Here is a 20986-nt window from a genome sequence, read left to right on the forward strand (position 1 = left end):
TGGCTCAGCCTGGCCCAGCACAACGTGGCGCACCTCAGCTTGGCTTGGCCTGGTCCAGCACAAGCTGGCTCACATTGGTCCAGCCTGGCTTGGCACTGCGTGGCCAACATTGGCTCAACCCAGTGTGATCCTGCCTGGCTTGGCTTGTCTCACTTTGGCACAATCCGGTCCGGCCTGGCTTGACACTACACAGCTGTTGACTCTGCTTTGGTTGGCCCAGCCTGCCTTAGCTTGGTCTGGCATGGTCTGGCTTGGCATAGCACAGCACGGGTTGGCATGGCACAGCACGGGTTGGCTCACCATGGTCTGGCCTGGTTCATCACCGCATGGCCAGCACGGAATCAACCCAGCCCGGCCCAGCCTAGTTGAGCTCACCTTGGCTTGGCTCAATCCAGGTTTGCTTGACACTGCACAGCGCTTGACAGCGTTTGGCTTGGTCTGGCACAGCCTTGCTTGGCACGGCACAGCTTGGCTTAGCCGAGCTCAGCAAAGCCCACCGTTACCCGGACTGTCCCATTCCTGCCGATCCCCGACGACACCCGACGCAGCCCGACCCTGCCCGCCCCTGCACGGCTCTGCCTGGCCCAGCGGGTCCGGGTTGCGCTGGCGCGGGCGGCGAGCACTAGGACCGCGCGGCGCGGCTCGGTGCTGCAGTGGAGGCGGCGGCGCTGCGGGCGGAGGGAGGCCTGGCCGGGCAGCGCAGCGGCGGCGGCTCGGCACGGCTCGGCACGGCGCGCCGGGCCCGCACCGGCCCAGGTAACGGCACCGCGGACACGAGCTGGCCCCTACTGACCCGCGGCATGGGGCAGACCACCCCACACACACTCGGCACCGCCGGGCGCGGCAAGACTCGGCTCGGTTCGGGAAGACTCGGCTCGGTTCGGCACCGCTCGCCTCGGTTCGGCAAGACTCGCCTCGGTTCGGTTCGGTTCGCTTCTGTTCGGTTGAACTCGGGTCGGTTTGGCACGGCCCCGCCCGCACTCCCCGCCGACACCCTCCCCGCCTCGGTCCCGTCCCTCCCCGGTGTATGTCCGCCGTCCCGTGTCCCGTCCTCCCCCGTTCCCTCAGGCCCGGGGGCTGCGGCGGGACCGGGCCGGGCCGGGCCCCGCAGCGCCGAGCAGGAAAACATGGCAGCGGCCGGGTCGCCACCCGCCGGGCCCGCCTCGGCCTCCCCCCCTGCCCCGCTCCCCGCCGCCGCCCCCGCTCTCGGCCCGGCCCCGCTCGGCGGGGGGAGGAAAGGGGGGGGAGAAGGGGGGGGGGGCTGTTTGGCGGCGGGGCCCGGCGGGCTTGGCCCGGCCCGGCCCGGCCCCCGCGGCGCCGTCGCCGTGTCCTTGAGCGCATCGCCGGGCGGTTGAAGGGCAGAGCGGGGGGCCCGGTCCGGCCCGTGCCCCGTTATGGGGGAGAGGTCCCCGGAGTGAGCGAGTGAGTGTGCGTATGTCCCAGCCCCTTCGCTCAGCTGCGGACAGCCCCGGGGAGAGACCTGCGGAGAGTCCAGGGGTGACACCCCCCTCCTCCTCCCCCGCGGGAGCCGAGGGCGCTGCGGGAAGCCGAGACCTGCCCTCTGCTCACCCCGGCTCCGGTGCGGGGTGGCAGCCCGCAGACCCCCGGCCTTGCACTGCCCTCCGTCGGGCAGCAGTGGAGTTGCCCCGGGCGTATGTGGAGGTGGCTGGTGCCTGCCAAAACTTCTCTATTTTTGCACCCAAAATAACACCCTCCGGGGGAGCCCGAAAAGCCCAGGGCAGGGAGGGAGCAGCAGGGCACAGGGCTGGCAGGGGACTGGGTGCTGCCTGTCCCCCAGCCTCACTGGGATACGGTTTGGCCTCCCACTCACTTCCCTGCTTCCTTCAGCTTATCTCTTTTCTTTTCCTCCGCCACGTCCCAGGTTGTGGGGTGTTGGTGATGCAGAGACCTGTGGGCAGATGAAATGTTCCTCTTCCTCAGTTCCTCTTTCTTTATTTCTTCCCTTTGTGTGACGTAGATGGTGTCACCGTGGGATTGGTGTTCAGCGCTCACATTTGCTGCACCGAGCGTGGCGGCAGCGGTGAAGGCAGGACTGCCACAGTGGGCACCCGCATCCTTCCCGCCTATGCCAAACGCTGCCCATCACCCACCCTGATGGGGAAACACCCAAACGGGGGACACTTGGGGCCAGCCCCAAAGCAAACCAGTGGTCACAGGGTGGATGTCGTGGTAGCCGGCAACTGCTCCCGGCAGCTCCCGCGCCAGTGTTGGCCTTTTTGTGCTGAGTCAGCTCAAAACTTCCTCACGGGAGCCTTATTTCGTGGCATGAAACGCCTGCCACTGCTTGTGGAAAGCCAGGATGCTGGTGATGCTTGCTGTATCTCAGGCCTTGCCCTGGCTGTGTACGTGACCATAGAGATACTGACTCTGGGTGACGTCCTTCCCTTAAAGGTGGCCAGTGGTGCTGCCACCATGTCACAGTGCCGTGGTGGCCTCACAGGGACCTTCAGGTGGTGATTTCTGTGCGAGTATTTTTAGGTTGGCACACCCACACGTCCCTGCCCAATGCTTTCCTATGCGTTCTGTCTGCCCCAGGCCGTAGGAAAGTGCGTGGGCTTGCCAGGTAACCACCGGCACGTGTGCGCGCGTGCCCCGGACGTGCGTGTGCCAGGCACACGTGTGCCGCAGCGGCTCTGGCTCAGTAGGATGTGCCAGTGGCTTTTGGGTGTGATGTTCCTTGAGGCTGGAGATGTCATCTGCATTCTGGTTTAGTTCTGGAACCCGCTTGCCCTTGAGGCTGCGGTTGGTTTGGGGTTTTAATGCCGCCATCTGAACAGCCACTGGTGCTACCACCTTGTCGTGAGACTCATGGGGACGCGCCAAGCAACTTCACCCAACCTGGCAGGCAGGATGGGGATTGGGCTGAGCCACTGTTCCACTGTCCCACTGTCCTGCTTTCCCACCACCGTCCCGCTTACCCACTGTGCTCTCACCACGGGGATCAGCGTGCACGGTAACGTGCCACCGCCGGTTTGTCCTGTTCCTGCAGTTAACCGCCCTTCCCAGTTCCAAGCATGTACCTGGCTGCCAGTCTGAACCACCCCAGCTTCGCTCCTGGACCTGCTCTTCTGCCAGCTTGGAGAGTTCAGCAATGCCGGGGGCTCTGCCCACAGTGGCACTTCCTCACCATAATCAAATCATCTCCCATCCTTTTTTCCCGTGATAAGCTGAGTGTGTTGAGCTGCATGGTGTCCTGTGGCAAGGTGTTCCTGCAGCCTGGGGAGCTTTGCTGCAGCTCATGAACCTCACCAGGTCTGCACTGTCCCACCTGCCAAACTGCACTAAGGCCCAGTGCCGGGGTCTGTGGTGTGTGTCATGGCACTGCTTCACTCTTGGGGTGCAGCAAGGTGTGAGTGTGTCGCTCCAGGGATGCAGCAGCACAGGGCATTGCGCTCTGGGGTGCAGTGTAGTGCAGCACACTCCCCAGGTGCAGCACAGGGAAGTACGTTGTAGAGTACAGTGTAGTGCAGTGTAGAGTTCTATCTTGCACACTCTGGTGCAGTGTCGTGCGGTGCATTGCTTTTGAGGTGCAGCACAACGCACTGCATTGCTGCCCTGGGTGTTGTGCAATGCACTCCTCAGAGTGCAGTGCAGGGGCCTTACGTTACACCTTGGGGTGCAGTGTCATGCAGCGCACTGGTCCTGGAGTGCTGCTCAGGACCACACATTACTCCCCGGGGGTGCAGTATGAGACAGCTTTGGCAAGGCAAACCATTCTGGGGTTCCGCTCAATCCTCCAGGCAGGACCTGTTAGCAGTTCCTGGGTGGCTGTGGTGAATGCAGGAGCCACTTCAGGGGCAATCGAGTAGGCGCTTCCCTGCCTGTGGCCATGTGCACCCCCCAGCAGCGTGGCCAAATATTTGGCTCCTAAGTTGTAATTATGGGCAATGAGGTCAACGCTGTGCCCGCGACCGTGGTTTTGGTGCAACCATCTGTCGGAGGGGAGCTGCCTGCACTCAGCTACATTTCATGCCCTGGAGGATGCCCACTCCGTCCCCGTTGCCCCCACGGCGCGGGGATGTTGGGTGTTGGCGGGAGCCCCCCGCCGTGAGTCAGGGGTAGGGGGTGCAGGAGGTGTGGGGGGGGTGACTCACGGACGCAGCTCCCGGCCCCTCTGAGTCAATCCTGAACTTCATCCCCGGTGCTGGGGAGGAGGAGGAGGAGGAGGAGCGCGGCTGCCCGGGGGTGGCGGTGACTCAAAGTGACAACAACAATAATAATACGCTGCGGCACTTGTCACGGGAGAGGCGTTTGGACAGGGTCCCTCCTGCCACCGGCGGGGCGGAGATGCACGAGGGACCCCGGCCAAACCCGGCGATGGGTGTCACCGCGCCGCGGGAGGGGGGCGGGATGCTACACGCGAGGTCACCTTAGGACAGGAGCGAGGGGGACTGCGGTGAACGTCTCACCCGCCACCTGCGTGGGGGGGTCTGTGGGGACCCTGCTCGCCATCACCTAAAATGGCCGTTTGGGTTTCTGCGGGTTCCCGGCTGCGGCACAGCAGCGGCGGGCGCCGGCGAGGTCCCTAAATGTAAAAGGAAAACAAGAAAAGGAAGGGGGTGGGGGGGAAGGGCTTTTTTTCCCCCCTCGTTTTTTCCTTTTCCCCCCCTGGTTTTTTTTTTTTTTGTTTTTTTGTTTTGGGGGTGGGGTTTTTGGTGTGGATTTTTTTTTGGTCATCGCCGCGTGTCTCATCCCCCCGTCGCAGGTAACCTACTTTGGAACGCCTCTGCCGAGCGTGACTCGCCGGGGCCCCGGCGTGCGGGAGCGGCACGGCGCGGGCTGGGGGCTGCCGGTTCCCCCGCTCACCGTCAGCCCTGAGGCCGGCCCGAGCCCTTAAATAGGGAGGCAAGAGGCAAGCAGCGCTGCGAGTCCCTCCCCGCGCCTCGGCGCAGGACGAGGGTCTGTGTGTGTGTGTGTGTGTCTCCCCCCCGCGCCGCCACCGCCAAAGCCGCCGCGTCGGCGAGGGGATGCCCCGGCGCTGCGGGAGGACGGTTTCGGCGGCCTAAGGTGGGGGTACGGCACCACAGCTCCCCCCTTCGCCCCGTCCCCTACAGCCTGTGAGCCTCGGCCGGGTAAGAGCGCGGGGGAGCGGGGCCGGTGCCGGGGGGGCTTCCGCGATAGCCGCATGGACCCTCCCGGTGGGACCGCGCTCGGCTGTCCCCGCGGTGCCGGCGGTGGGGCTGGGGGGAGCGGGAAGCAGCCGGTGCCGCCGGTTTCTCCCCGTCTTTGTTCCAGCGGCCGGCGGGCCGGAGCTGCCGCGGGGTTTTGTACGCAACCCAACTATTTTTAGAGCGTTCGGAGACCATGTTGGCTGGAAGCGAACCAAAGCCCTGCGAGCTGGCCCTTCGGCAGCGCCAGGCAGGGCAGTCAGTGGCCGTACGAGCCCCGGGGAAACGGGGCTGAGAGGTTCACCTGCCCCCCGGGGCTGCCAGAGAGACCCCAGTGCGGTGGGGCTGGGCTTGGGGGCCGGAGGGACCCCGATGTCGTGGGGCTGGGGGTGCCTGAGCCGTTTCCCATGGATCTGTCACATGCCAGCAGGGACCCACTGGGGACACTGTCATTGCGCCCTTTGGGCACGAGGGACCCCCCTGAGTGGGCTGGGGCACTCCTGCCGCGGTGCGGGGGTGCTGCTGGGGTGTCCCCGGATGGTTCTCTATGGCGTGTGTCCTCCCGTGCCCGCAGCCAGGGCTTTGCTGTGTTGCAGCTTGGTGGGAGCAAGGATGGGGGCTCTGAGGGTGACGGGCAGCCCCGTGCCCACAAGCAGCACCCCAGGGAGGCAGCACACGGGAAGGGACATGGGACTGAGGTGCTATCCCATGCTGTGCCATGCCGTGCTGAATGATCTGCCATGCTGTGCCAGTGTGCCGTGGTGCTGGTGCAGCTACCAGATAGACGCAGGAAACAGCAGCATGTGGGTGTCTGAGGTGCTCCGTGCCAGGTCCGGCCCCTCACAGAGGTGCACTGCTGTGCCTGGGGTGCCAGTGTGGGGCAGAGTCCATCAGTGGCAGGAGGCAAAGAGCATGGCCAAGCCCTTTGGCACCGGGCTGACAGGGCCAGTGCCCTGGGATGGGACTCTCCCAGGGGCTCCCCAAACTGGTGAGAGAGAAGGATGGGGAAGCCCCTGACTGGCAGCTGGCACAGGTCTGGCTACTGCGGGGGAGGCAGCCTGCACCCCACATCTCTGCACTATGTCCTGTACCCACACTCTCATTCCACACTCCCATCCTACACCCATATCCTGCACTCCCAGGTCTCATCCTGCATCCAGCACCCCCAGCTCACATCTCCCAACCCATTCAGCACTCCTAGGTCTTGCTCTGCATCCAGCACCATTAGCCTGCATCCTGCACCCCCACCCACACACAGCCCCCCAGCTCTCATCCTACACCTGCATCCCCCTCTTCCAGCTTGCATCCCCAGCCTGCACCTACACCTTGCATGCCCCTCCCTTCCCACCCCCACCCATGTCCCACCCCAACCCTCCCTGCAAGAGGGGCCATGCTGAGGGAGTTGAGACAGAACAGCTAATCTCCCACTCATCTCTCACTCACTCATCTCCTACCTTCCAGCCCAGCACCCTGAGCCCTAGAGGGTCCTTGTGCATGTGGTGGGTACAGCGGGGGGGGGGGGGGGGGGCAGGAGAAGCTGCAGCCCTGGTGGGGACCTCTTCAGCCCCCATAGGCAGCCCCCCATTGTACATAGCCGTGGGGACAAACGGGATGTGCCGTATTTGGGATTGATGTTCTCTCATGAATGGCCCTGCCTGCCCATAGCCCCCCATAGCCCCCTGGCAGCCCCCCGCCCGCCTGCCAGCTGGGAGCAAGCAAGCGAGCAGGCTGCGGCTGGAAAGCTCTAGAAACAAATTGCAGCTCCGGTGCCAAAGGCAACAGCAGCCTCGGCCATGGCTAATGCAGCGTTTGCCATAGCAACAGGTGCCGGGGCTCAGCCTCCTCCACAGCCCCTGTCGGCACCCCCACCCTGCACCTCACACCCTGCACCCTCAACCTGCACCCTGCAGAATGCAACCTGCCCTCTGCACCCCACACCTTGCACCCCACAGAATGCACCCTGCATTCTGCACCCTGCATCCCACGCCCTGCAGAATGCACTCTCTACCTTGCACCCCACACTCTGCATCCTACCTCATGCACCCTGCACCCCAGCTGTGCACCCTGCAGAATGCATTCTGCACCTCGCACTCTGCCCTGGCACTGTTCAGCCTGCACTGTGCACCCTTTACCTAGTGCTGTGCACCCTGCAGAATGCAGCTCCTGCATGTACCCTGTGCCATGCACCTCACACTGTGCACCCTGCACTGTGCAGCACACCCCACGCACCTTACACCCCACAATCTTCACCCTCTGCTATGCAGCTCACATGGTGTAATGAGCACCCCTGGGCACTGTGCACCCCTCAAAATGCCCCATGCAGCCCACACTGCTCCTTGCACCTTTTTTCTGGCACAGCCAGCACCACATACCCCACACTGTGCCCCTCGCAGCCAGGGTGATGCCGGAGACAAGGGCCCCCAGCCCAGCCCGGCTGAGTCAAGGTTATGGTGTGTTAATAATTGCCGGGGGCCAGGGCGCGGTGCAGCGGGCGAGGGGCGGCGGGGCTGGTGTTCTCCCCTCACCCCAGTCCTGGCATTCCCCCCTCAGTCCCAACCCTCTCTACTTCCTGCAGGGGCAGAAGGATCCAAACAGGTGGTGGGACGCAAGGGCTGGCCGCTGTCCTGGGTGAGGGTTCCTGGATCCCCTCCTTGGTGAGCCGGAGAGTGGCAGTAGTGGCAGGACCTGCTTTGGTGCTGAAGAGCTGACAGTCCCAGACGCCCACCCTTGCTCCCCACCATGCCATCCAGTGGGAGCCTCGACACCAGCAGCTCTACTCCGAACCGCGAAGCACTCGACACGCACAAGGTAGGGTCCCGCTGTAGCTCAGGGAATCTGTGGGGCGTGGGGGGAGGCCTGGTTGTGCTGCCGACATCCCCGCTGCTAGGCTTGGCTCTTATACAGCCAGTGTTGGAGTACTGGTGGGTTCTGGGGGTCCAGTTTGCACCTGGCTGGCTGGTGTGCAGATACAGGGAGTGTGGCGTCCCTTCTGCTATGTGCCAACCCCGCTCCCCCCTCACCACAGTGGAGAGCAAGGTGCCAAGCCGGGGGAGCCCTGAGCTGCAGCCGGGATTAGTGCGGATTGAGCTATTCCTGGCAGTGGGGAGCGTGGGGAGGGGACAGGGAAGCAGAGACCTGCTGTCATCTCCCAGCAGTAGCAGCCAGGGCTGGGACAAGCCTGGCTGTGGGGAGGGACTGCTGGGGTAGGGGATGTCCCCCATCTCTGAGGCTGAGTGAATGCACTACCTGGGCTGTGGGGCAGTGGGAAGAGGACATGGGACATGTATAGAGAGGTGTCCCTGTAGCTTCTCCACAACAGCCAAGATCAAACCCTTGTGCCAGTCTTGATGCCCTGTTGTAGGGGTGCCACCTGCTGCAGGGACTGGGGGATCTCTGTCCTACTCCTGCCTCCTGATGTGCAATGCTGCAGCTAGGGAGGGAACAGTAACCTCGCTGTGCCAGGTGGCACATGGTGCATGCTCACCTTCTCATCACTGCACCATACAAGGGCCTTGGCCCTGGTGCATGGACCCCATATCTGGTACATGCTCCCCAGCATCCCCTCCTGGAGAGTGGCTCTGTGGGGAAGGGCTGCCCCTCAGACTGCCCTGCCTGCTGTAGCGCTCAACAGGGGCCAGCTTGGATGGTGCTGAGGATGCAGCAGTGAGCAGAGGTCTGTGCTGGGCTTGTGGAGGTCAGAGCCAGAGGAGTGGCAGGCTCTGACCCTGTCCTCACTGCTCCCTGCCTCACAAGGACACACCAGGCTGGTGTGGCACTCCCGGTGCTGGCAAAGGCATCACTCTTCTTGTGGAGAGAAGCAGTGTCCTGGCAGGCACAGGGGCAGGGCCTGCCCTGGTCAAGGCGTGGGGACTGGAGCTGGTGGCCAGCTGGCTGCCAGCCTGTTGCGGGCAGCAGGGGATTGGGGTCATCCCAGTTCCTCCAGGCCAGCTTGACCGTGGCAGCCACACTGAGCCTCCCACACCAGGTCAAGCCTGGCTGGTCCTTGTGCCAGTGCTCCCCATCCTCCAGCCATCGCTCCAGGCAGCTGGGTGGGTTGAGCCGTGTGTCTGTCCTTTAGGAAGTTCCTGGTACTTTTTGTAGGGTGACTGGAGGGGGGACAAGTAAAACAGGGGTTAGTTGATCAGTACCATGCTTTAGCACACGTCGGGTTATACCAGGGCAGGAGTATGTGGCTGATCCCAACTGCATCCATTGCTGGCACAAGGGATGTGAGCGAGGCGGTGGGGCAGACCCCAGGAGGTGGGTGTGACAGATCACCCTGTGTTTTGGTGCAGTTCTGGAGGTGCATGGCAGAGCTGAATTGGAGAGTGGGGCTGTGGCATGTGGAGGGCTGCAAGGAAGAGCCGTGGGAGAAACTGGCACTTGCAGTGCAGCCTGGCTCACCCTCGAAAGCAGGACCCGCCAGTGGCAGCGCTGGTCCCTGGGGTGCCAGCGACCCACGTGAGCTGGCAGCAAGCACGCCCAGCTGAGCGCTGTCCTGGCCTGACCCCAGCGGGACACAGCACTGCCTGCCCTGCAGAGGTCACCTCTGGCGAGGGGATGCACGGGGCCAGGAGGATGAGGCTGTACAGTGCTGTAGGTCATGTCTGGGCTGTCAGCATTCAGCACAGGCCTCGCAAGGCTGAGCTCCAGCTCCAGTGCAAGACGGGGTCGGGGGGGAAGGTGTCTCTGCACCCACATTCTCCTGCCCAGCCAGGCCGATTTCTTTCCACCGCCAAGGTCTCCCTAGTGCAGCTGGGAGCTGGGACCCGGCACAGCGGCTGCAGAGCCAGCACTGCGTCATGCAGCAGCTTTTCCTCCTCCTCCTCCTCGGCGGTGGTTTCCCTCTGGGTTGTTGCTTGGCAGCGGCGCAGGAGCACGGCGCATCGGGGACGTGCCATGCAGCCCCGCGCCTGGCCGAGCCCCGGGCAGACGAGACGGCAAGGAGCAGGGTGATGTATGGGGAGATGACTCAGCTCCCGGCGGGCTGCGGGCACAAGGGGCTGCTGCACTGAGGGGCCGCAGCACCAGCTCCCCTGCGCCGGGAAGGGGGCACCGGATCCCCACTGCAGCCCTTTGCAGCAGCCTTGCTCACGCTTGGGCTGCGCATCCCCAATGCCTGCCCTGATTTTGGGATGCTATGCCCTGGGCTGGGGTCCCTTCAGTCCCAGTCCTGCCCTGGACCTTGCATCTCCCAGCTTGCTGGTGTGGAGACCATGCTGGGCTCCATGGCAGGGCTACAGGGACCTCATCCTGTACCCCCCTGGGCTGGGAGTACCTCCCTGCCCCCCCCAGTCAGGGTACCCCCCTCAATACTGCAGTGTCCCTTTGACACTGCAATGTCCTTCATGCCAGTGTTCCAGGTACTGGGCACAGCACAAGGAACAGAATGGAGCCCTGAGCACCAATCCATGCGAAGAGCTGGGGTTGCTGCGGCAGGCAAGGCACCGTGCCCGGCATTGCCTTGCCAGCACAGGGCATTGCTGGGAGAAGAATCACAGCTGTGCCACTGTTCAGGCAGTAAGATGGGCCTGGGGCAGCGCAGAGAGCCTCCTGTAATGGACTGCAGTTCCCCGGGAGAGGGAGCATTGCTTGGGGATCCTTTAGAGCACCCCTTGCCTCACCAGCACCTACCATGTGTGCCCCAGCTGCATCCTCTCCCAGCTACAGGACTTGACACCCTGCCAGACCTTTGCGTTCTATCCTTTCTAAACACTCATGCACGACGCTGGACAGGGGCAGATGGGAATCGAGGGGCATGGCTCACACAGGCTGAGTTTGGGTTGGCAGGGGTAGGAGGGAGCTGGTCCGGAGCACTGCAGCTGTGGGGCGCCATGGCCATGGGACCTGGTACGTCCCAACCCTGTGGGACCTTCGGGCTGGAGCCTAGCAGGGATGTGCTGCGGGCATCACTGCCTGCCACTGCCGCAGGCGCGGGGGAAGGAGGGCAGCGGCAGGCAGCAAGAATGCGGCCGGGACTGGCGCCCGCCATGACTGCAGGGCCGCACGAGTGCAGCTGGATGTCTGCGCTGTCTGGCTGCCAGCCCCATCCCCTCCCCGGCCTCTCCCTCGCCAGCCCCCCGCCGGCCTCTCCTCCTTCCCCTGCTCCCCCTCTGTGGCCTCTTCCTGCCTTGGCTGCTGCCGACGGGATCTTCTGGGGCTCAGGTGAAACCAGCTTCACCGCCGCCGCAGGACACCCGAGGGGCCCCGCACAGCCTCGCCCTGCGTGCACGTCCCTCTGCCAGGCCACAGCAGCAGGCATGGGACCCGCAGGCGGGGAGCGGGACCCTGCGTGGGAAGCGTGGCCCCAGGCACGCCGCGGTCCTTGGGCGGGTGCTGCAGCCGCGGCGCGGGAGCAGGTTCATTTCCCGGGGCCAGGTTCCTGCTCCACTGCCTGTGCTGGTGCGGGCACCCTGCCAGCACACAGGGCTGGGGCATGGTGCTGGGGAGGCGGGGATGGGGTGGTGCGGCTGTGGCAGCTGCTCCAGGCAGAGCATGGAGAGGGGAGTGCAGCCCCGAAAGTGCAAGGACACCTTGCTCCAAGGGTACCCTGGCTCCTTCTGTCTGTCCTTGTCCTTGGGGCATGTGCTGTGCCATGCTATGGCGTCCATGCAGCCCTTTCTGCATGCCACAGTGCAGAAACCCCAACTCCCACACACTTAAGGCTCTTGCAGGTTACGGAAGTGGGTGAGCTGGCTGGGGCTCACCCAGTGACAGTGCCCAGTCCCTCTGCAGCTTGTGCTGCAGCCCCAACCTAGCAGGAGCCACAATCGCCCTTCTGATGGTGCCCTGGAAGCCATGGGCCTGCTGATGCCAGATGATGCCAGGCACCCAGCCATGGTCAACCCTCTGTGATGCACCCTTGGTGCAAGCCATCTCAGCACTGAGCGGAGCTGTGCCCAGGACCCCAGGCTGCCCAGCCCTGGGGCCAATGGCATAACCGTCCTCTCTGTCTCTGGCTCACAGGGGGAAGAGGAGCCTGAGGAGAACCAAAGCAAGGAGGAGAAGCAGGAGCCAGGGACGCCCATGAGGAAAGCCGGGCGGCCTGGGCGGAAGCGCAAGCATGCCCAGGTGAGCCAGCGGGCACTGGGCACAGTGGGGGGCCTCCCCCCAGCCCCGGGCTGTTCTGCCCCTTTGCTGCGTTGATGGGAGACTATGGCTTCCGGCATGCAGCTGGCCTCTGCAGCTTCCCTGTGTGCAGGGCATGCAGCTGCTCGCTTACCACCCCATCATCCTCCAGCCCCTGGTAAATGCTTCCCTCAGTGTGGCTCTGGCTGAGGCCCTGCTGTGCATCTGCTCCCCACCTGAGGAGCTGGTACGCTTGTATTTGTCCCCAGCCACCACGAAGCTGCTCAGCCCTCCTCTGCCTGCTGTGACCCATCGGTCACCAGGTGATGGTGCACAGCTCTCAGGCTCAGGCCAGTGGCTGCAGCAACAAATGGATGTGGGCATGCAGGGCTGAGGTGCCACCGGCTTCCCTGGCTCCTGCCATGCAGGTGATGCCCACTCCATAGTGTGCAGGGCTCAGCGAGCTCCCCGCTCACTAGCACAGCTGGCCGCGACTGCAGCCAGCTGTGTGCCAATATGGCTCATCCTGGGGAGTACCTCATGGAGCCCCAGCAGTGCCGGTGCTGCCACACATGGCTGGTAACAAGGGGTGTTCAGGACTTTGGGCAGCAAGCCTGCTCTTGTGGGACAAGAGGGACTCGTGGAGATGGTGGTTTGGCCTTCCTAAGCCATGGTTTGTCGTAGTGGGGCTAGCCATGGTGACCGTCCTTGTCACACCACAAGCTGCAGGTGTCACCATGAATTCAATGTTCAGAGCAGGAGCAGAGGTTCCTCTGGACATTGAAGCCCCAGAGGAAAGGTGCACCTCATCACCCTGGGCTTCGGCAGCGTCCCTGTTCCCGTAGGAGGGGCAGCGTTGCAGAAACAAGCAAGGGTGGGGCACCCTTCACTACTAGAGAACTCGAAAAAGCTCCTTGCTGAGGTTTCCAACTGCAGAAAGGGTTAATCCTGCGCTTGAATGTGCCCAGATCCTGATCTGTGTGCTGGATCTGTGCCGTCGTGGCAGCCCGGCCAGGGAGGCCATGGCCTGGGGGGTGAACAGGGGTGCGATGGGGCTGGACGGGGTGCAGGGCTCGGAGCAGGAGAGCAGGCTCCAGAGGCTGGCTGTAAATGCAGAGGGGCGGGAGGTACATGCTGGGGCCGGGGGAAGCCGTTTGAGTGGAAGAACAATGCTGGCATGGGAACAACTGGGGAAAGTTGTCAGGAGGAGATTGAGCCTGGGAACCTGGAGGTCTCTGCCCATGAGAGCAGGCAGCCCTCTCCGTGCCCCAGGATGGATAGCAGTGGTGCCACAGTGCCAGCTACATCCCAGGCTTCCTGTGGAAGTGCTGACTGGATCACGAGTGCCCATTCCACCTACTCCTGCTGCTTTTTCTCTTGTGCCACACCTGCCCCATGCATGGCACCAGCCACTTCGTCCAGCCAGCAGGTTCTGCTGCCAAGCAGTTGGAGCTGGCAAGCTCCACAGCCCCAAGGGCACTGCCAGGAGGCTGAGGAAAGCCCCGGACAGGTGTGAGCTGCTAAAAATATCCTCCCCATGATGCCAGTGCCTACAAAAGCAGCCCCTTTCTGGGGCCACCAGACTGGAGACCCTGAGTGAGCAGGCTGTGTCCTTGGAGCCTGGCTGATGGTCCCTAGAACTGTGCTCCCCAGCACCCCATCCCATGTCCCCTGGTAGGGCAGCTCCCCAGGATTGTGCAGGGGCTCTGCAAGTTTGGACCTGGTGCTGTAAACCCTGGAGACAGGGTTGGCAGGGGGATCCCTGTGGGCTGTGGTGTTTGGAGCTGTCCCAAATCCCTCTGCAGGGACTTGCCCCTAAACATCAGCATGTGTACCCAGACAGCCAAGAAGGCAAACAGCATCCTGTCTTGGATTGGCAGTTTTGTGGCTAGCAGGACTAGGGCAGAGATTGTCCCACTGTGCTCGGCACTGCTGAGGTCACGTCTTTAATACTGGTTTTGGTTCAGTTTGGGGCCCCTCACTCCAGAATGGTCCCTGTGGTCTTGGAATTTGTCCAGAGAAGGGCAGCTATGCTGGTGAAGGATCTAGAGCACATATCTGAGGGAACTGGGATTGTTTGGTCTGGAGTGAAAAGAGGCTCAAGGGAGACCTCTCCCCAGCTCCCTGAAAGGAGGTTGGAGTGAGGTGGTAGTTGGTCTCTTCTCCTACAGAAGAAGGGATAGGACAAATATAAGCAGCTTCAAGTTGCTCCATGGGAGATTTATGTTGGATATGAGGAACAGTTTTTTTCATGGGAAGGTCAAGGCCTGGAAGAGGCTGCCCATGGCAGGAGTATAGTGTCCATCCCTGGAGGGGTTTAAAAGCCATGCATCTGCGGTGCTGAGGGACATGGTTTGGTGGTGACCTGGCAGTGCTGGGTTAATGGTCAGGCTTGATGATAAAGGTTTTTACCAACCCAAGCGATTCTGCTCCCCCACGGTGTCCCCTCTGGCAGCACGCACGGCACTGTGGCGGGCACGGGGCCCTCCAGCCCTCCAGGCTCCCGACGGAGCAGCCTCCCTGGCGGGGGCCCAGCGGAGGGGAGCAGCAGAAAGGCTGTGCTTGTTCCCAGGGCCTGGCCGGTGTGGAGGAAGCGGGTGGGTGGGCAGGAAGACAGACTCGCCACTGGCCTCCCCTCGGGGACGGGGACAGGCGCCGGGGCGGCCAGAGAGGGGCAGGGACACAGGGTGGGTCCTGGCTTCCCTTCCCCTTGCGCCTGACTGTCCCAGAGGCAGTGTCTGAGCGGTGGCACCGGGATGCCCGGTGAGCCCAGAGTCCAGTTCTAACCCAGGTAGGGAAGAATCGACACTGCTGGAGCCAGAGTACCAGCTTTGGCTGGGGCAGCTGTCAGTGGACTGGAGCTGAGAGGGTGCTGCTTGTGGATGGGTGTTGTGCCAGGGCATGTTAGCCACTGTGCCACCTGTGGTGTCTCCGTCCCAGCAAGCTGTCATGCTGGGGATGACATGTTGGGGTTAACCTCCTGACATGCTCCTTGTCCCACTGCAACATGACAGGACCCACCAGCCTGGCAGAGCCTGGCACTGTCCTGCAGCACCATGGTGCCCAGGGAGCCAGAGCTGCATGAGTGCCATGGTAGATTCATGGTTTCCTGAAAGCAAAGCTTGCTGGGATCTGCTGTGCTGGTGAGAAGAGACTGCCAAAGGCAAGGCCGTGGCACCAGGGTGGCACACAGCATGGCAGCTCTCACAGCCACAGCCCCACATAGGGTAGGAAGTGGTACAGCTCCCAGTGAGGGATGTATGATCCCAGCAGGGTGGCGCTCCCCAGTGCCAGGGCTGGTTATAATGTCGTAACGTTCATCCTGGTGACACTGCCATGGCCTCACAGTTTGCAGGGCAGTACATGCCACCATGCTTCTGCTGTCCTTCTCTGTGTCTCCTGCAGCCACACTCAGGCCCTGTAGATGGATTAAGCCCCTGCAGCCACCTAATCCTGAGCACATTTGCTGCCCTTCCCATTTCCTCCTGGGAAGCCCACACAGCTCCTGTGATTGTTGTTGGTACAGTGACCAGGATGCAGCCCCAAGTAAGAGGCAGGAGGAGAGCTGGGGGTGGCTGTGGCCCTGGCACAGCACTGAGGGGATGGCAGCCAAAGATCACAAAGATGCCGGTGTGTGTCTGTGGACAAGCCTGAGGGATGGGATGCATCCAGAGGGAGCTGGACAAGCTGAAGAAGTGGGTCCAGGTGAACCTCATGAGGTTCAACGAGATTAAGTGCAAGGTCCTGCACCTGGGTCGGGGCAGCCCTCAGTATCAGTTCAGGCTGGGGGATAAAGGGATGGAGAGCAGCCCAGTGGAGGAGGACTTGGGGGTGCTGGTGGTTGAAAAGCTGGGCATGAACCAGCAATATGTGTTCATATGCTAGAACCTTAGCTGTCTCTTGGGCTGCATCCAAACAGTATGGCCAGCAGGTCCAGGGAGGGGATTCTTCCCCTCTGCTCCTCTCTGGTGAGACCCCACCTGCAGTGCTGTGCCCTGCTTTAGGGTCCTTAGCACAGGAGAGTCGTGGACATGTTTGAGCTGGTCCAGAGGAGGCCACAATGATCCAGGTGCTGGAGCCTCTCTGCTGTGAGGACAGGGTGAGGCAGTTGGGGTTGTTCAGCTTGGAGAAAAGAAGGGTCTGTGGCCTATCAATACTTAAAGGGGCTGATAAGGAAGCATAGAGACAAGACAAGGGTGATGGTTTTAAACTAAAAGAAGAGAGATTAGCACTAGATAGAAGGAAAAAAATGTTTGCAGAGACATTGGCCCAGGTTGCCCAAGGAGGTAATAGATGCTCCAACCCTGGAAACTCAACAGGTCAGGTTGAATGGGCCTCTCAGCAACCTGCTGTAGTTGAAGATATCCCTGCTGACCTTTGGAGGATTGGACTAGATGAGATTTAAAGGTCCCTTCCCACCTAACCATTTGTGATTCTATAACACCTCGACCCTTCCAATGCCAGTGTCTGCTTGGTCAAGCTGTGCCCTCCGTGGTAACCAGGCTTTGTTGCCTCCCACAGCCCAGAGACCATCACCCACTCCTCCATCATGGGGAATGGTTGTCAGGACCTCTGTGACTGGCATTGCTTGTGTCCCCAGTGCATGGGTCTATGGTGACCCTGTGCAAGACATTCCTGTGCAACCTGATCTAGGCAAACATGCAGGGGGAGTTGGACTAGGTGATCTCCAGAGGTCACTTCCAACCCCTACCATTCTGTGTCACTCATCCTGGTGCATGCAGTGTGCGTGCACAAGTGACACCACCATGCTGTCCCCAGGTGGGAGTGGGTCCAGCCTCTGGTGCAGGGGTTGCACAGCTCAGCAGTGCTCAAGAATGCTTCCATAGAGCTGACAGCCATTGCACCAGTGTGGCTGTGACAACCCACCAGTGCTGCCAAACACTCTGCTGGAGTTCCCCCTGGCCCCCTTTGCCCCTCCTGTCCTCCTTCCTGGCTCTGCTTGTGGCCCCTCAGCACAGCATCTTGCACGCTGGGGCCAGCGAGCGAGCAAGGGAGTGGAGGAAGTGACTGCCAGCAAGCCCGAGCGGCCGAGGCGGGCAGGAAGCGTGCGTGGGGAGGAAGCGGCTGCACCCAGCCGGCGGCAGCCAGAGGAGGGGGTCTGCAAGCCCAAGGAGGGGATGCACCATGGTAAGCGCCACATGTTCCCCAGCGCCTGCCAGGCATGCCTAGGGAGAGGGTTCCCGTGGCACGAACCCGGGGAGCCCCGGCAAGCAAAGCCACCTCTGTCATCGCCCCCAGAGCTCCTGCTTTGCGTCTCAGTCTCAGCATCTTCTACCTTATGGCCCTGGGGCAGGGGAGGGTGGGCATCACCGCGGGCACTCCTACGGCACTGCAAGCACCCCAGCTCATGCCAGGCTTGGCTGGCAGCTCAGCATTTTCTCCCTGGCACCATGCCACTGTATAGTGCATCCTGGGACATGTAGTTTGCTGGGAATGGGCAGCTGGCTTCCCTCTGTGCCACCCCAGCACTGCAGCCGCTTTCCCCTGTGCCACTTGGCCACTGTGCCAACCCCATGCCGCTTGCCCTGGCACACCATTACTCCTGGGAACATACCTGGGGCCTCTCCCTCCCTGAGACACTGCAGAGCCCCTGACACTCCTGGCTTCTGTCAAAGCTCCTTTTGAGGCTTCAGGGGGGACAGTGGGGGGCAGGTAAGTGCAGGGCTCGGATACACAAGCTCGTGGGTGCAAGCATGAGGCTGGCATGCTTGTGGCAATGAGCGTGGGGCACAGGATGCACAAGCTCGTGGTGGTGAATGTGGGGCTCAGGGCTGCAGAAGCTCACAGAGACAAGCGTGTGGGTCCGGGGAGCACAAGCTCCTAGAGGTGAGTGTGAGGGTGGTAGCCTTGTGGAAGTGAGTGTGGGGCACAGGATGTACAAGTTTGCAGAGGCACGGTGGGGCTGAACGTTCCACAGACTGGCAGAGGTGGCGGAGGGCTGAGGGATGCACACACCTGCAGAGGTGAGCACAGGGTTCTGGGGTGCACAAAGCTGGAGGCACGCAGGGGCATCTGGAGTGCATGAGCTCACCAAAGTGAGCGGGGGGCAGAGCAGACAGGGCCAGGCGCCATCTCCTCAGCTCCTGCTCTGGAGCCTCCTGTGCTCATCGGGGAGGGCACTGAGCCCTGGGGCAATGGGTCCCACCGGGGTGGCAGAGCCCACCCTGCCGCGGCTGCGCCCAGCTGTCGCAGTGATGCAGCGACACTTTCACTCTCCATGGCCACGGAAACCGCCGAGCCAGGCTGTTCCTCTCACTCTTGACTCTGCTCTGCCAGCCAGTGCCATGCAGCGCCATGCGGTTCCTCAGTGGCCGGTGGCACGGCAAGGGTCTGGCTATGCCGTCCCCAACCCCACAGCCTTGCGCTGACATTGGCACCGTCTGTCGTGTGCGGGCACATGCTCAGTGAGCGCCGGCACAGCTGGGCTTGCTCCGTCCCCCACGCTCGCACACCGGGGCTGGCAGCACGTTTCCTGCGCTGCCTGGCACATGCACACCCCTGTCACACATACACACCCCTGTCACACATACACACACCCCTGTCACACATACACACACGCCTGTCATACATACGTGCCTGTCACACACACCTCCATCACACACACCTGTCACACAAACACCCCATCACGCACACACCTGTCACACATACACACACACATGCCTGTCACACATGCATGCCTGTCACACACGCCTCCATCGCACACCCCTGTCACACATACACACACGCCTGTCACATGCACACCCCTGTCACACACCCCTGTCACACATCCATACACCCCTGTCACACATCCATACACCCCTGTCACACATCCATACACCCCTGTCACACGTACACACACACCTGTCATACATACATGCCTGTCACACACACCTCCATCACACACACCTGTCACACAAACACTCCATCACACACACACCTGTCACACATACGCACCTGTCACACATACATGCCTGTCACACACACCTCCATGACACACACCTGTCACACAAACACCCCATCACACACACACCTGTCACATATACACACATGCCTGTCACACACACCCCCATCACACACACACGGCTGTCACATGCATACCCCTGTCACACATGCACCTGTCACACACACAGAGAGCTGTCACTCACCCACATACATCTGTCACACACATGCACTTGTCACACACAAACACACCTGTCACACACCTGTCATGCACACCCGTTACACACATGCACTTGTTGCATGCACTTGTCACTCACACATTTGTCGCGCACCTGTCACACACATGCACCTGTCACACACATGCACCTGTCACACACACACTTACGTGCACTTGTCACACACATGCACTTGTCTCACATACGCCTGTCACATGCCTGTCACTCACATGCGCTTGTCATGTACACACCTGTCACACACATGCACTTGTCACACACATGCAGCTGTCACACTTGTCATGCACATGCACTTGTCACACACACACTTATTGCACATTACACACATGCACTCGTCACACCCACACCTGTCACATACCTGTCACATGCCTGCCATGCACATGCACCTGTCACACACCTGTCATGCACACACACTTGTCACATGCACACACTTATTGCATGCACTTGTCACACACATGCACTTGTCACACACACACCTGTCACACGCACTTGTCACCTGCACACACCTATCATGTGCCTGCCAGACACACATGCACTTGTCACACTCAGCACACACACACACCTGTCACATGCACATGTCACCTGCACACACCTATCATGTGCCTACCATGCACACGCATGCACTTGTCACACTCAGCACACACACACACCTGTCACATGCACTTGTCACCTGCACACACCTATCATGTGCCTGCCATGCACATGCACACACTTGTCACACTCAGCACACACACACCTGTCACACGCACTTGTCACATGCACACACCTATCATGTGCCTGTCAGGCACACATGCACTTGTCACACTCAGCACACACACACACACCTGTCACCTGCACACACCTATCATGTGCCTGCCATGCACACACATGCACTTGTCACACTCAGCACACACACACCTGTCACATGCACTTGTCACCTGCACACACCTATCATGTGCCTACCATGCACACGCATGCACTTGTCACACTCAGCACACACACACACCTGTCACATGCACTTGTCACCTGCACACACCTATCATGTGCCTGCCATGCACATGCACACACTTGTCACACTCAGCACACACACACCTGTCACACGCACTTGTCACATGCACACACCTATCATGTGCCTGTCAGGCACACATGCACTTGTCACACTCAGCACACACACACACACCTGTCACCTGCACACACCTATCATGTGCCTGCCATGCACACACATGCACTTGTCACACTCAGCACACACACACCTGTCACACGCACTTGTCACATGCACACACCTATCACGTGCCTGCCAGGCACACACATGCACTTGTCACACATGCACCTGTCACATGCACACACCTATCACATGCCTGCCATGCACACACATGCACTTGTCACACTCGGCACACACACACCTGTCACACGCATGCACCTGTTGCACACATGCCTTTCACACATGCACTTGTCACACACACCAGCACTGCCTGTCACATGCACGCCTCACTGTGCATGTTGCCACTGCCCATGTGACACACGTGTGTGCCTGTCACACTCACGCATCATGGGCCGTGCTTGTGTGTGTCATGTGTGCCCTAGCTCCCTGTCTGGGTCCTGAGGGTGTCACGGCCATATGGCATGCTTCTGAGGGTG

At 61.4% G+C, this 20986-nt stretch overlaps 1 protein-coding gene across 2 annotated transcripts in view; it reads left to right on the forward strand.

Annotated features, from left to right (window-relative positions):
- Positions 1-676: 676 nt before the first annotated feature.
- Positions 677-20986, forward strand: part of DNMT3A (DNA methyltransferase 3 alpha) — a 43871-nt gene continuing 23561 nt past the window's right edge. For both annotated transcript variants that reach the window (XM_064146502.1, XM_064146503.1), the window contains exons 1-3: positions 677-756; positions 7705-7937; positions 12096-12200. In XM_064146502.1, coding sequence (XP_064002572.1) covers positions 7869-7937; positions 12096-12200 — 174 coding nt within the window. In that variant the 5' untranslated portion in view covers positions 677-756; positions 7705-7868. The remainder of the gene's footprint in view (positions 757-7704; positions 7938-12095; positions 12201-20986) is intronic.

The sequence above is a fragment of the Pogoniulus pusillus genome, chromosome 7 (assembly GCF_015220805.1).
Source record: "Pogoniulus pusillus isolate bPogPus1 chromosome 7, bPogPus1.pri, whole genome shotgun sequence".
NCBI classification, from domain to species: Eukaryota; Metazoa; Chordata; class Aves; order Piciformes; family Lybiidae; genus Pogoniulus; species Pogoniulus pusillus.